This window comes from Sitophilus oryzae, unplaced genomic scaffold, assembly GCF_002938485.1.
Source record: "Sitophilus oryzae breed Bouriz unplaced genomic scaffold, Soryzae_2.0 scaffold_496_pilon_pilon, whole genome shotgun sequence".
Taxonomy (NCBI): Eukaryota; Metazoa; Arthropoda; class Insecta; order Coleoptera; family Curculionidae; genus Sitophilus; species Sitophilus oryzae.
Window position 1 is genome coordinate 2,195,488 of NW_022147080.1, and position 16,420 is coordinate 2,211,907.

General features: G+C 32.8%; 1 protein-coding gene across 3 annotated transcripts in view; it reads left to right on the top strand.

Moving 5' to 3' along the window:
* LOC115886792 overlaps positions 1 to 16,420 on the top strand; it is a 91,305-nt gene that overhangs the window by 70,446 nt on the left and 4,439 nt on the right. For all 3 annotated transcript variants that reach the window (XM_030906079.1, XM_030906078.1, XM_030906080.1), the window contains exons 4-12: positions 9,242 to 9,363; positions 10,196 to 10,379; positions 11,455 to 11,880; positions 12,679 to 12,879; positions 13,104 to 13,315; positions 13,382 to 13,571; positions 15,100 to 15,276; positions 15,337 to 15,508; positions 15,584 to 15,785. In XM_030906079.1, coding sequence (XP_030761939.1) covers positions 9,242 to 9,363; positions 10,196 to 10,379; positions 11,455 to 11,880; positions 12,679 to 12,879; positions 13,104 to 13,315; positions 13,382 to 13,571; positions 15,100 to 15,276; positions 15,337 to 15,508; positions 15,584 to 15,785 — 1,886 coding nt within the window. The remainder of the gene's footprint in view (positions 1 to 9,241; positions 9,364 to 10,195; positions 10,380 to 11,454; positions 11,881 to 12,678; positions 12,880 to 13,103; positions 13,316 to 13,381; positions 13,572 to 15,099; positions 15,277 to 15,336; positions 15,509 to 15,583; positions 15,786 to 16,420) is intronic.

Here is a 16,420-nt window from a genome sequence, read left to right on the forward strand (position 1 = left end):
GTATGTAAACCAACCAACCCACCATAAGCCTTCGAATTCATCGATTTTTTACACCAAAAAACCGAAAAATGGGCCGAAGAATTATTCGGAAGTACCCGCACCCGTACCTCCACCGAGATCAGGTCCGACTATCCTGAGGAAACGCCGTAGAAACATCGGAGATCGTGTTTGTGTCTCATCACCAACCACAGTTTTCTTAGAATTTCGAGATGCAAATTCTGTTAGGATCAAGCGAATACTTGATAGTGAGAATGTTATCGAAGAAGAAAACGAAAACGAAGTGGAAATTTTCGAAAAAGCGGGTGAAGAAATTCGGAAGAAGAAAGACTTGCCGAAAATAAGGAATAGGATTTTCGAGGAGAGCCTGGAAAGTCAAGAAATATCGTTTTATATAGGTAGATAAATAGATAAGATCTTAGGTTTATGAAAATACAGCTTATTGGTATCTTTTATCTATCCAACTTGAAGCTACTAAAGCTTGATTTTCATGCATCGTAATTCGTTGATACGATGGTCCGACAGCTCTCTGATTGGTCATAGCGTTTTCGCGCCACTTTTCACACTTATTTTTTTTTTGCTCCTCTAACCCGTCAACGGAGAAAGATCGTGCGATAACGGACGTGTTGACACTTTTTTGACATATTTAATCTAACCTTAATAGAAATATAATAGTACAAGAGCTAGCACAGTCGGCGTCGGGAAAACAAGAATTTTAAGAAAGCTGTTTTTTTATATGCCGGTAGACTACTGCGATTCACTACTGCGCATCACATATGAACAGGGTATCCCATTTTCGTATGTTTTATGGGATTTCTCGTTTATGAGTAGAGATACAATGATGCGATTTTCACATTACTTTGCTACTTTTTTATAAAACTAAATATGCTACACATATGTTTGTCCTATCCTCCTAGTTCATGAAATACAGGGCGAATTTGTGATGCGCAGTAATGAACAGATGTTGAATACAGATATGGATGCGCAGTAGTGAACGCAACGTCTACCGGCAGCCAGACGGTCCGCACTCTGTTCAATGGATCATAGTAAAAGATATTTTAAAGAATCGGCTTTCTTAAAATGCTCTCTCTAAAACTTTGTTCTTTTAGACTATAAGTAAAGCAGCGAAATCGTTATGGAAATGAAAATATAAAATGACAACATAATCGCAAGCAAATCGTACATCCGATGAACGGAGGCATGAAAATGCAATACATTTAAAAACTGTGTAATTTTCTAACCAATCGAAGTCTTTAAATTCAACCAATAAAATTAATATCGTATCGTCGGACAACGGATGCATGAAAATCAAGCTGAACTCATCAGTTTTATTTTGACATGTATCAATCTGTTGTATCAATACTCAAATATCAAAACAATGGTGCTCTTGGGTGATCTTTGATTGTCTTCTGGTGCCTCTTAAAGACTGGCGAATTCGTCATGTCTTTCTGCTGTTCTAACGCATGTTTCAGCATTTATTTCTGTCCAATCATTTATGTTTCTCATCCACGACATCTGTCTTCTGCCTTGACCTCGTTTTCCTTCAATTTTACCTTCTATGATGTAGTAGATGGTGTTTGTCCTTCCTGAAAATATGTCCAAAGTCTGCCGATTTTCTTTACATTATTATACGACGGTCTCCCTCTTGGTAATACGGAGTCATTTGACATGTACTCCGTCCAAGGTATCTTCCGAATCCAACGAAATAACCACATTTCAAATAAGGACAAATCGAAAAATGAACAGATTATGTTTTAAACTAAGCAACGGTAGTGTATAGTCTGTCCAACGAGAAGATCCTTGACAGTGATAGATGTGTCTGTCATTTTAATTTCAAAGTAGTTTATTTTATTTTACAAAGAAATAAGTTGGTACAACTGGAACTCATAGCAGGAAATTAATATATGTATTTAAAATTTGACTGACAAGTAACTTCAAAATATTGTGAGAAAAACTATATAAAACTGAAATAATGTAATCGAGTTATTTTATTTAATAAAAAAGGTATGTGTTAATACAAAACAAACAAAAACAAGACACCAAATACCAAAAAATATAAAAAAGAACTATTTCTTACTTTCAAGCTTTATGAAACTTCCCGCATTTATGATTATATTTATCAATATAACTTATGTACAAATACAAATTTGTAATATTCCGCAGGAATAAATAAAACAACATAAATAAAATAAACTATTTTATTAATAATAACACTTACCAAATTTTATACCGCACAGGTTGATTAATTAACTTTAATCTTAATTTTTTTAAATCAGTACCTTTTGACATTATTTTTTCTGCAGTACTAAAATCCATTATTTACCTATCGTGTGATGTCGATATTTTACAGCTACTCCAGTTTTTAGTATGTGTTTAGTATGGTCCTTCTACCATATTCGAGATGCACTTATCTACGACGAGATGGTATACGAACTTTATTGATAGTAACTTTATTGGTGTATCTGTATAAGACTTTCTGCCTGGGCAGCGAGTATTAACCATAAACTGTGCTCTGGGTTCTACAGTTAATTTTCACTCGATTTTTCCTCCACTTGACTTCAAAAGACACAAAACACACGTAATAACACGAATCAAAATGCATCATCTTCCAAAACGCAGGGTATTTGACAAAAGTTGTCACAAAATTATAACCTATAATTTGGCAAGACTTTGACAAACGTCAAAAATCTAAAGGCGAGTTCATACGCATCGGCGTCCGTTTGTCGTTCATCGTTCCGTCAAACCAATAAAATTGAAATACGATCTGTCATTTTTGAAATAAACCAATAAAACTGGTTAAAAACAACAAGTGACGACGCATGACGAATTTATATTTAAACCCATCCAGAGTTAACTTAAAAATTATTAGAAACTTTTTTTAGTAAAATAAATAGATTGGTATGGGACGTCATCTGCTTTTCTTCTGTCATCGTCTGTCGAAATCTTACCTGAGAAAAAAAACGAGTATAGTAATATATTATCAAGTCTACCAAGATTATTCCTACAACTGTATATACCAGAAAATGTGATATTTCTGATATCTGATAAACTCCTTTTATGCAATTTTAAAGTTATAAGAGAAGAGTTTTTAATAGCGATTAATTATTTATTTATTTACATACATGCATACTCGCTGACGAGTATTTGACACAAAGACATTATAAAGATAGACCGAGCATCTCATTCATAAATACTCGTTGGTAGTGTATCAAACATTCCAATGTGTCAAACAAGGACAGAAGAGACAGAGAAGTCTAAAATTTCCGTCCCCGGCAACTAGGCGCATTTGGACTGTTCTACTGGCCAGTGGCGTATCGTTTTTTGGAATGAATTTAACTAGTAAAGTAAATGTAAATTAAATAGTAAAATTTATACTCCATATTAATATACTACATTAACACTTTTCGTCAGATGAGTTTTGTTATAAGGTCTAATATAATAATATAATTAATATGCCACATATACCTATGTTGAAACGTTAGTAGGTGGTTTTCGAAAATCGATCCAACGTCGATTTTCAATTTAAACTTTCAGTTACTTTTGAATATTTACAGGGTGACTCAGGCTTCCGGAACAGTTCTATATTAGGTTTGTGGTTGGTGACTTTTCTTTCAATTTTTTTTCAGAATATGGAGGCAATGGTAAAGCACATTTTAGACATTTTTGTAAACATAGGTGGCCGGAACATATTTTCAAACTAGTTCAAAAGTTGTAGTTTTGCCATTAAATTTCCATTCCAGAAATACCTAGGGTTACCACCTGTCCTTTTTTGAAAAGGACAGTCCTTTTTTGGAATAACTTGTCCTTTTGACGTTTTTTGACTTAAAAAGTCATTTTTATTTTCGTATTTCCCTGAGAAAATTACCTACAGCAAACAGAAATAATCTTTTAGTCCAAATTTAATTAGGGATATTATAAAACTTATAAATAAAGTTTTCTTGTTTAGAATAGACAACATTATTTAGAACTTCCCGTTTAATCTGAAATGATAGTTTAGGTTTTAGTTTTACCTTTTTTGATCTTAAAAAGAACTTCAAATTTAGTAATTAGTAACGATTTAGTTAGTTCGCAACCGATAGCTTCCTGTGAAGTACTGTGTAATAGTTGTTTAATCTTGTATTATTAATAACTTCTTATACCTAAAATCAATATTTAATGAGAAAATTGTTTTTTTTTGAAAATATAAGACAAGATTTGACTTTCGCTCTTCTTCTTGTATTATGATGGCTCTGATACGAGGCAATTACCTTTTAGTCTCTCAGTAGAAGGCATTTATCATTAAAAGTATCAAATCTGTGTGCTACAGTATGGGATTTTTATCGCATAATAATGAATATTACGTTTGCTTCATCTACGTTACCGTAGATGGAGCTCAAAGCTTGGTAGGGTTTGTATAAATAAACAAAATACAAGAAGCAAAAAAAATATTAAGGCCTAACCCCTACATATATGCTTATTCTCGGCATTAAGTTCATCAAACTGAAGGGAACAGTCATTCGACGGCCGGTTTCGGAGATTTATCTCCATCGGCAGGCCGACTTTGCTGTACTCCTCAATCCGACAAACGAAAAGCAGAAAATAGCATTTGAGTACAAAACGTACTACTTGGCGAGTGCTAGATGGCGAGAGCAGCAATAGGTAAAAAGCTTTTTTGGAGGCCTGGGTCACTCTGTATATAGGTATGTATAAAACTAGTAGCCTAAGAATTACTTACAGTTCGTCCCATTCTAAAAAAAAAGGTAAACACACCGTACAAATAACTCTAGGAAGAGGTATTTGTACAGTGGTAAAAAATTGTCTAAACCAGGCCGAAGGGGCAGATAAAATGTAAAAAAGGTCGGGTAACACCTTTGTTTATTTGTTGAGCAAAATTCCTTTAGAATATCGTATATAATGACCAAAAATGACACAATTTTAAGAAAAAAAATGTCACTCTCTGGCTTATAATTAAATTTCATGCAACGTTTATATTCAAATTTGTTATGATCTACCACAGTTCGGTACTAATTGAGACGAATTATAATTCAATTACCGGCTACTACGTTCTTGTTTTAATATATTAATTACAAATATAATTAGAAATTATTTTGATTGTGAGAGGCTCCTTGTGGGACGCCTATGTACAATGACGACGGAAATATAAAATGTGAAAACAATACCCACCTGTGAAAAGACAAATTCGGGTAATTTGAGCTTATTTTTCCACACAGTTGACACTGTCGTACCGTACTGAATTCGCAGATTCAAAAGTACGTTAAACAAAAACAAAAACCACCGAAAAACACTGAAAAGTTCACTTTTGTCTTGATTCCGACTTGAAACACACCGCAAGCTAAACGTAGTACGCTATAACGGACCAAGGCAGGGTTCGGAAAACTACATGTTACTTTTAAAAACTACATAAACTACATTACATGTAGTTAATGTAGTTTATGTAGAGGGTGTAGTTTATGTAACCTATGTCAAATATCAAAGGTTTGAGGTGAGGTTATAACAAGTTGAAGCTTTAAAACACATAATGAATTTAAGAAAACAGAAGAAATATGGCTTTAAATATAATATTTACATCATATTATCTCTATAACACCTCATACAAAGGAAAATTATTCATAATATCAATACATAGTTTATTAACGTAGTTTTCATGTAGATAATGAACGGGAAAAGACGTAGTTTTTGAAGAAAAACTACACGTAGTTAATCAGGTAAATTACGTCTTAATTAACTACTTCCGAACCCTGACCAAGGGCCGTCGCGAGGGGTGGTGGGACGGACGGCTCATTTCATTCTGAAAGACTAGCAGCGACGTTGCCAATAGTTCTAGACGTTTCAGCACATTAAACAGTAAACATGTCCTTTAATAGTAACGCATATATCCTCTGGTTAATAATATATTATTACGCATGCTTCTTTAAAAATAAACTATTAATTTAATTAAGAAATTGAGATTTATTGATATCCGGTAAAGGTTTTAAAGTCACCTTTTCTGTAATTCAAACTGTGTAGATAGGCGCAAATTTGAGATGTGGCAATGTCGCCTTCTCTATCTCAGTTGGTTTTTACAGTACGTAGTCAACCTCCGATTGTTTGATCGGGTTAAAATGTCTCATGTGATATCTGTTCTTACTAAATCTATGATTTGACACAAATCAGTAGATGGTTGCACAAGGCGTTTTCTTTCATGAGCTTTTCTGTGACTGAAAGGCCCGATACGTGATGTTATCTCTCTTCCGCACTCCGGACATTCAAAAATCTCATTGCTTTATTGTCTCTTTACTGTTTGGTTGTCGTTGTTAACTGAGTTTACAATTCTGTTCCATTTCGTTCGATTGTGCGCTGCTTCTTCCCATTCATTCTGCATGTTTATTCCCTTTAAGTTTTCGTGGAAAATATCCTTGAACGTTTTGGGTTGTCCAGCCGGTTTCCTCTTGCCGTTGTCTAAGCAAGAGTTGTCTAAGGTGTCTCTGTTGCAACTTGTTTAAAGCGTTGATGTGTCGGCGGTACTGCACCCAGGTTTCGCTTCCATATAACATGGTGGGGATTTTTATTGCTCGGTACACTGCAAGTTTCGTTTTTGTGCTCAAGTCATGATTGTAAAAACCCTGTATTTATTTATTTATTACAAGATTAACAAAAATACATTCCAATTACAATTACAAAAAAAAATTATTGTTTGAACATCGTTTCTCAAAACTTTTCCGCTAATAGATGACCCCCATACACCAGCAGATATATTAGCCAATTTGAGTTTGTATGGCGCAGGCTTGTAGATTGTATGGGAGGGGGAAGTTTCCTCTCAGTAGGAAATGTGTAAGTTCAAATGCTGTATAAAATAAAATTGTCGCAAAAGAAATTAATAATACCAGTCAAAATCCAGACCAATCCATGTTTATTTTTTCCTACCTTTCAGCGGAATTTTAATTTAAAGCACAGTTTAAAGTTTAAACTAGTAGTGGGAAGTATCGAATGAATACTATCGAAACATTCGATAGTTGCAATTCATTCGAATAATTCGATAGTTAGTAAGAAAACATTCGTTGAAAACTATTCGAATAAAAATTATCGAGTAGATCCGTCATCTGCCTTGAAATATTGTATTCTAGTAATTCGGCAGCAAAAACCATTCATTTATAAAATTCATTCATTTATGAAATTCATTTATTCGTCAGGATCGATTATAATAAAATATTAACTGAATTTTAGTTGTCGCACGGCGACGTAGGTTTCTTTCCGAGAAACCCGACAGCGGTCGGTGGCAATGCTATGAAAGAAGCCGGCATCTTTGATTTTTTGCGGAGTCAGATATAGATAAGGACACATTATTTTTTTTATTGAGGTGCTAGTATTTATACAGAAAATACATTATGAAGGGCGTTGTTGCCATATTTTGGTATTAGTTGATGTTAGCAAAGAATATTATTGTTTGACTTTAGTTAGTTAGGGATAATATGTCTATATATTCTGCATTTTATTAATATTCTGTTGTTACACTGCAATAATACTTGTTATTTTGAATGTAGGAAAATGATTTTTAATGTTTTTAAGCAAAGACTGGTTTAATAAATAATAATAACAGTAATAATTTGTTATACCTATTAACAACAAAATTTAAAATCATTTAATATAAATATTTTTTTTTTAAGTAGTAGCAAAATATAAACAACAAATTAGATGTCAAAATTATTTATATTAGATCCTATTTAAAAATAATATAGTCTCTAAATTTTTTGGGGGGCAACGTTGGTTTATTAAATAATAATAATAATTACAGAACTAATTTGTTATATTAACAACAAATTTTAAAATCATGAAATATAAACATTTATTAATTTTCTAAGCATACAATGTAATGGAAGAAAAATATAAATCAAAAATTAGAAATCAAAATTATTTATATTAGGTGCTTTATATTACTGTTTAAAAATTATATTTACTTTTACTGGTATTTACTTTAAAAAATAAATGAAATATTTCTTCGCAAAAAACTGCATGTAAGAGAATTAGCATAAACAAAATACAAACATCGTTAACTTTCTTTTTAAATTGGCACGTGTAAAACTTTCATTTTAATTTTATCACCCCATAGTTTGAGTTCGATAGCCATTTACTTAACCATATTACTTAAATATGATTATTAAGTTCAACTAATTCATATTATTAAAACATCTAAAATACAAATATGTATTTTTAAAATTAATTGTAAGTTCATCTCATCTCTCTTAAAAATTGTTACTTCTCAAAATTTCCCATTAAAAAATAGGCCATATATCATATAAAATTAAATAATTGAAAGATCGGACTACGGAAAACCACGCAAATTTTCGGAAAAATTTTGACCACCTGCACATGCACACAATCGTCAATAAATAAAATTAAAAAGTAACTACTATTTTAGTATTTTAACTATTTTAATAAACGCAAAAATAGCACAGTATTTATACGGCGAAGTTATCAAAATTTAAGAACTAATAATGCACTGACGCATACAAAAATCAAACGAATACTAAATTTCATTTATCAAAAGCATTCGATAGTCGTGGCTCAACGATAACCATTTAGTCGCACGGCGAGGTTGTCACATATGCTTTAGTATACAAATGAATGAATGATTTTATTCGAATAAAACCATTCGATAGTTGAAATCATTCATTCATTAAACATTCGATAGTCTAATTCATTCGATAGTTCCCATCACTAATTTAAACCTAGTAGTAGTACTATAAACTTAAATACTGCCACTACCCCTCCCAGGCCCCATCTCTAGATGCACCACTGATTGATTTGTTTACCTTAATGTTATTAAACTGAAAAACGCTCGTTTCAATAATTTAATTTTGATTAAATATATATGGAAAGTAGCTGATTTATGCAATATCATTAACAAGGTAGAAATATATTGCATAGACTATTATTTATTTATTATTTCAGACACCACAAATTTATGGTGTTTAATTTGCATATTATGCTATTTTTTGATGCAAATGAGCTTTCCTGCATACCAAATATCTTCTAAACACAGACGAAATCAAAAGATATTTTTAAACATTTTCTCCATGACATTGTACTTAGAACGGCTACTACTGTATTTACGATTATTCCTTTCTTTTATAATTATATAAACATCTATAAAAGTTAAAGTCTCAATGTTATATGCACCTGGTCACTTTCTCTAAACGTTTTAAAATGCATTAAGTATTGTTTACTAGAGTACGTTCTAAGCAGATCAAACACTGTTCTTTTGCAGGTGAAGAAACCGATCATTACTACGAAACGTTGAATACTGCAAAGTTCGATGATTTCGACTCAGATGACTCGTTCGAAAGTGACATCGAGTCCGAAATGTCATACGATAGAGCAGATACAGTGGTAAGTATAATTTTTATTTATTACTTAATATAAACACAGTACATCAGACATTTTGAATTACCCTTTTTACCACAGATATTGGTCTTTAATTTTTTTATCAATACGGAAGAATCGCCGTATATAACGGGTGTTTTTTAAAAGTGCTTTACCCCTATATATGACATAAATCAGGATTGATTGACGTATTTAATTACTTTCGGTCACTTCCTGTTTCACCGGAAACGAATACAAGTTTTGATTTCTAAATCATCCCTTCGGTATTTTTTTACTCCATTTGAAGAAAGTTACATTCTGAGTAAAATTACATATCATACTCGTATGTCAATTTTTGGCATTTTTGCTTAAAAATTATATTTTAAATTTTATTCTAGAGTGCAATGGCTGTGACAATTTGACTCGGAAATACCAAGTATGTGGTACCAATTTTTTTGTTAATATGATTGGAGCATCTTTTAACTGGCCACGAGATGCCACGAAAAACATTAAACTGTCTTTATGTCTAAAATATATTTTTCCAAGGGTCCTGAATAAAAATTAGTGGTTTGAACACAGCCACACTCTTGGGATCTTGGCATTTTTAAGCGAAAATGTCAAAAATTTACATATTATATGTCATTCTATTCAGAATATCATTTTACCATTTAAAAATCAAAATTATAGTAATTTCCGGTGAAACAGGAAGTGACCAAAAAAGATTAAATACGCCAATCGTTCCTGATTTATGTCATAAACTAATATGCCAAATCTCGTTTTCTTTATCTGGAAAAATAAAAAAAGTTATAGAGGTGAACCACTTTTGAAAAACACCCGGTATATTGTACAGTATTTACAGGATGATAGCGGCATTGACATCGGAAATCATCAGCTGCCTAATATACCAAACAGCCAAGGCAGCGGTCTCATCAAGTTCGCCGGGAGACATATGAAAAAGCTGAAACAGAATTGGACACGGGACATATCCAAATCACTCACTCGCATGAAGAAGCACATGTCAAAGACTGATACCGATAGCACAGGTCAGTGGACAATATATTAATTGACAACATTTTAGTTATGCAATTTTTCTGCAAATATACGGAAATACTTCAAAAAATAAAATATACATATTATGTGTAACGCCACTGGATTCAAAATCATACAGACTTTTTAACATAATCTGTTCACTAAATGTTTTTTTTTTTTTGGTATAATTTGAAAATGCACTGCCAAACTTCATTGGGTGATTGCTCATCTCAAAATATGAAAAAAAGTTCCTGTAAACATGGGTTTGGAAATCCATAGTTTTAAAGCTACAGAGTCTTAAAACTTTTAAGAAAATATGTTTTATAATAGGAAAGTAAAATTAAAGACACCCTAGTTCCCTTTCACACATCTATCTATTAAAAATAATAAAATATACGTGTTATACATGTATCTCTTGTCATTGTCTTTATGCGCTTATGAATGTCCTTAAAAATTTTCTATCGCATGAAAAGTACGATCGAAAAAAACGGCATCCAGTTGGTTGGAAATGATTATCGATGACATTCCCCATATAATTTTACATATAAAATGACAGCGATCTTCATTTCATAGCCATCACTGACGCCCTGTTTTGTCGATCATATTGTATACGGGTTTATTTTATTATTTTTAACAGATAGTTGTGTGAAAGAACTACGGTGTCTTTAATTTCACTTTTCTGTTATCTTTGGTGCCCAACGTGGGGCCAAGTATAATAGGGAAGTCGCTACGATTTTTCAACACCCTGTTGTATATATGTTACGGCTAAAGACCGATGTCCGGTTAATGTTTGGGTTTGGTTTAGTTTATGGCTGTTTTGTTTTGTGTTATTCTCGAGATTAACCGGATTAATGTCGATATTAATGTCGATATTAACCGAATATCGGGCCTTAACCGTAACATATACATATATGTTTTAGCTAAATATAGAACAAATTCAACACCCTATATGTTATTCAATTTTTGGTTTATTTAGAAAATAATTTATTTCACTTGGCTAATAAATACTGTATATGTTAATAAAATTCCGTTAATGTGTATTTTTTAAAAGCAATATAAGACTTACAATAAAATACTCCTTCATTTCAGCATCCAAAGATGATAAAAAATCAGATTCTAAATCCAGGCTACCCACCAACGAACCAGATACCAGGTCTTCCATCTCGAAAAACGAACTCTCATACCAAAACGTGGATATTCCGAAAAACGCAGAATCTCAACCTGAGGACGCCGACCGATCCAAGACCCTTACCAGAAAGGCAGGGTTCCTCACGAAATTCCGGCGAAGTATGTCATTATCGGCCGAATCTGCCAACGAATTGACGTCGAATCTGGCCGAGAACAAAACAAAGAGCACGTTCTATGTCACCGATACGATTAACATCGACAAAATGGACGCCGAGCAAAGTATTTTGTCTAGTACTGAAAAACTGGTGTCGCCCGTGATGAGGAAGAGTAGATCTTCGATAACTAGGCCCAATAGTCCACCGCCGCCAGCTCCTAGTGTCCGTCCAGGTAAGATTTGAGGCTTCTACTATATTTCTATGATAATATACCAACCATTATAGTTATTTATATATCAAGGGAATTATAAGGCCGAGGTTATTAATACACATAGATAATTTTATTTCTTACTGAATTTAGTATATTTTGTCCCATTTAAAAACGACACAAATGTTGCATCTATTAATCTTCCGGTATATTTGTATTAACGTTGCTGGTAGGAAATTTGTTTGTTAATAAGTATTGTATTAAATTACCTATTTATAAATCGACGGTTGTCGTCAATCGAGTTAAATTTTTGTCAAAAAAAACGCATTTTGCACGAATTCGGCACACGTTGGGGTTTCCATTAAAATGGAGGAACTATTAAAAAAGATGAAGAAGCACGACAAGTGTTACTTACACCCTAAAAGTGAATCCATTTACCAAAAGGAATATAAAAATACCTTCAGTGGCTGGGGCAGAAAAATATTGTAGCAGAGGATGTTGATGAAATTGTTCTCTTATAAATTTATTACATGTGACATTAATGATGTAAATAAATTATTAGAGTAGTTGACAGCTGAGTGTCCATTTTCATACATTATTACTCAAAAGCTCTATTGTATTTCATGGTTGTTACCTATAAAAGGTAGTAGAGGGAATTATGGCATCTAATTCCCGTTAATAATGTCCCAAGGGAGTTATGACTCTATTTATGGTTAGCGTAACTAAGACGACCTAAGCTTATATTAATTCAGTAAGAACTAAATAATTTAAGAGTTATTAAAAAATTGCTGAGTTATCTTACCTATTAATATTTATTTCTAGAACCTAATCCAGCTCGTACAGGAAAGACTTCCTCTTGGTATGCAGAAAGTGGCCTTTTTAGAGACACGAGTCGCTCATCCAATAAGAGACCAAACACCTATTGGTATGCAGAAGTTGGGTTATATGAGCTGCAAGCCAGTTCAGCGGCGAGCACCAGCTCTTCAGAGAATAGTGGCAGTAATCTCAGCACTCCCATAAAACGTAAGTACAACCCATGCTACCCAAAGAACTTTGACGGGGCCTACACATAACGTTTTACCTGTCAGTTTTGCGTGTCGGGTAAAGCGGAAGAGCGTCTAGACTCAGTTCTCTGTCTTCTGTCTGTCTTAAGGCAGAGTCTTATATATGTAAAATATTTTAGTTAAATTAAATTATTATTTTTTGGGTGCTATATTCAGATTTTTGACACTTATATTTTGTTTTAGCTTTGGAAATATCGAGACCAGTTCTAAAATCGTCCGATTTCATAAACCAGGACGACCAAGAGACAGTAAACAACATGAAAAACGACAACATTTACTATGCTGGAAGCAATAACAGCACCGACACCAAAAACGATGAATCTCTTAAACAAGAAATCCAACTCAGGTTACAGGACGAGCCACTGTATCAATTCTACGATGCAGCCATTCAAGAGGTAGAAATCAAAACAGTTAGTTTTATAACTCTACGAAATTAACGCTCTTTTTTTTTATTTTTGTAGTCAGTCAGCTACGATACCATGTCCGACTTTGATTCTGACAATTACGAAGACGTAATTGACAAAGATATTGCCAACCAGAACAAATTGAGGCCTTCGGCAATGGAATTAGTGTCTCCTAAACGGAATTCTGTTTGTTTTAATAAAACACTGTGGTGCGAAATACCGGAAGTTATTAATTCGACAGTCTTAAGTAAGTAAATTTTATTCTCAAAATAATATGATAAACTAAACATTGTAACACAGAAGAATTATGAAACGCCTCTCCTTGGACGACTCCATTATTCGGAGAGAGAGACAGTTAAGTGAAATACGTTTTGTAACGTCAATCTTTGTTAATAAAAATGTTAGTTTTAATCAAACTTCGAGTTTTAAGACCTGAAACACCCATAACAAAACCCCGTTATAAATTGGCGTCCCACGTTGGGCGCCAATTTTAAACAGAGTTTGATAAAACTTTTATTGATAAACATTTGCATAATTCTTCGTTGCATAATTCTTCTGTGTTACAACATATACTTTTTATTTTTTAAACATGTTTCTAAAAGTAAAATCTTCAAAGAAAAACCCTGTACCAGGTGTTTCAACTTAGGTTCTCGCTATTGGGATCTTGAAAACAGTGGATTAGATTAGGTTCTTCGAGCTGGCTCTCGGTCTATTCCATTCGAAACGTTTCATATCTATGGTTATGGTGCTCTTTTGATCCCTTATGTTACATTCTCCAGTCCTATCCTTTTCAAAAAGTCTAGCAACTTGGAGACTGAACCCTCCATATAGCTCTGCCGGTTCTCGTTTTTATTTTTTACGAGTTTATTTTGACAGTTAGAAAAAAATTTATAAATATATCCTCAAAGAACCTGCTTTAGTTTCAATCTTTGGTGTCGAAACCCGTGTGTTGGTGTCAAACACGTCAAAACTCACTTACGACGTTTCGTTTTTCTGGAACCACCATCAACTTTATTTTTTTAAATACGGAAATGCGTTTTTTACTTCCTTTTTAGATGCTGATTGCCTCCCTAAAACAGTTGTAGCACACTTGCCCAAACAATCTAAAGAATCCTTACAAATAATAAGCGTGAAAGTTTGTATGTATGGTTTGTATGTATGTTTCTTACTCTTTCACGCACAAAAACTATATACTGAATGGATTTTAATGAAACTTTACAATAATATAGCTTATACGTCAGAATAATACATAGGCTATAATTTATAAAGATATTGTGTGAATTGTCCAAAATATAACGATAATATTCAAAAAAGACGCACGGTTCTGTTAAACTCTCTCAAACGGCTATCTTTATTCATAGACTATCAATTACAACTAGACACATGTAATATGTACTTTCAAATATTGCCACTAGGTGCTATAATAAATAACATTACACTTTATATTAATAAAATTCAAATTTTACGCGAACGAAGTCGCGGGAAAAAACAATTATTCCATAAAAAGCAATATGTTGGAAAGAGGTGGGTATAGGGATGGTGTGTACAAAACAAGATACATAATGGCATTGGGAAGATCATAAGCCTTTCAAAAAGGAAATTAAAAAATCCAGGTCCCTAAAAATATCAAATGACAAAGATAAGTAGCCAATTTTGCTCCGAGTATCCTGTATCTCTTACTGTTTCCGAGATCCCATTGGTAAGAATCTAATTTGAAACACTCGGTATATGAAAGAATTTAATTTTTTTTAAATGTATTTTGTTGATTTTTTTAGGTAGTCTCAGTGTACCGCAGAAAAAACTCCAAGAAGCCAAATTCGAGATACTCACCTCAGAAGCGTCATATCTGAACTCACTCAACGTTCTTACTAGTCATTTTATCAAAAATTTAAGTACTACGAATCTACTCACTGCCCAAGAAAAAGATATTTTATTCGGCCATGTTGAAAGCGGTATATATTTTCTTCACACCCTGTAGAAAAAAAATAAAAAGTTTTTTTCTTAAATTTTAGTGCGAAGTTCTTCGGAAAAATTACTTCACGACATAGAAAAATGCTGGCAAGACAATATTTTGCTGTATGGCATTTGTGATATTGTTCAAAAACATGCCGAAGAGAATTTCAATGTGTACATTCAGTATTGTGAGAATCAAGTATTATTTGATGAAGTCCTGAAAGTATTAAAGTAAGAAATTGGAAATTCCTAACTTTCCCAATTTCTGGAATAAAACGTTTAAAATTTATTTTTTCTTCTCTTTAGGGATCGTCTTGGATTTTCGGAATTTCTCAGTCATTTAGAACTGAGCGAAGTGTGTCAGTCTTTAACTCTATACTCGTTTTTAATGTTACCAATGCAAAGAATCACTCGCTGGCCTCTACTAGTTGAAGCTGTGTTAAAAAGGTTACCCCAACAAGATCCGGAGTATTTCGCCTGTCATTATGCTATGGTAGCTGTTAATAAGGTATAATATGTAGTTCTAAAATTATCTGAATATGCAGGGTGCCCTAGAAATAAGTGACAGTCAAAAGAAACATCTTTCCTCTTTACCATTTTTAAAATAAATTAAAAATAACCGAGTTATTTAACTTTGAAAATTAAAAAGAATTATAATGGCAACATTTTGAGAACCGCTGGCAATTACCGGCTATTAAGAGTTTTCACGAGGTTTTTCAGCTTATTCGACGCCCTGTGTTGCCAGATAGTCAAAAGAAGAATAATATGCTATAATGAGTGAAATCTGAAATCCCTGGAATGAGTTGTTGTGTGTCGTTCATATACGGTTTATTTGTCTGATTTTGTCGATGTTCCGAATAGCAAATTCCGATAAACAGGTTTGGTTTTGATACTGAATAATATGGTGAATTATTTTAATACATTTAGTTCTAAATAAAGTTATTTTGCGGTATAACCGTGATTTTCGTAAACCTCATAAGAATAATTTTACCCAGTTTTTTTGTTAAAATTAGTTCGTAATATGGGAATGTTAAGAGTTATTTTTTAAGTATAGTTAAAAATAAATATAAAAATTTGGTATGCGTAAAAATAATTAATGTGGTTTGTGTCTAGAATTGTTAGTAATAGACTGTCTATTACTAT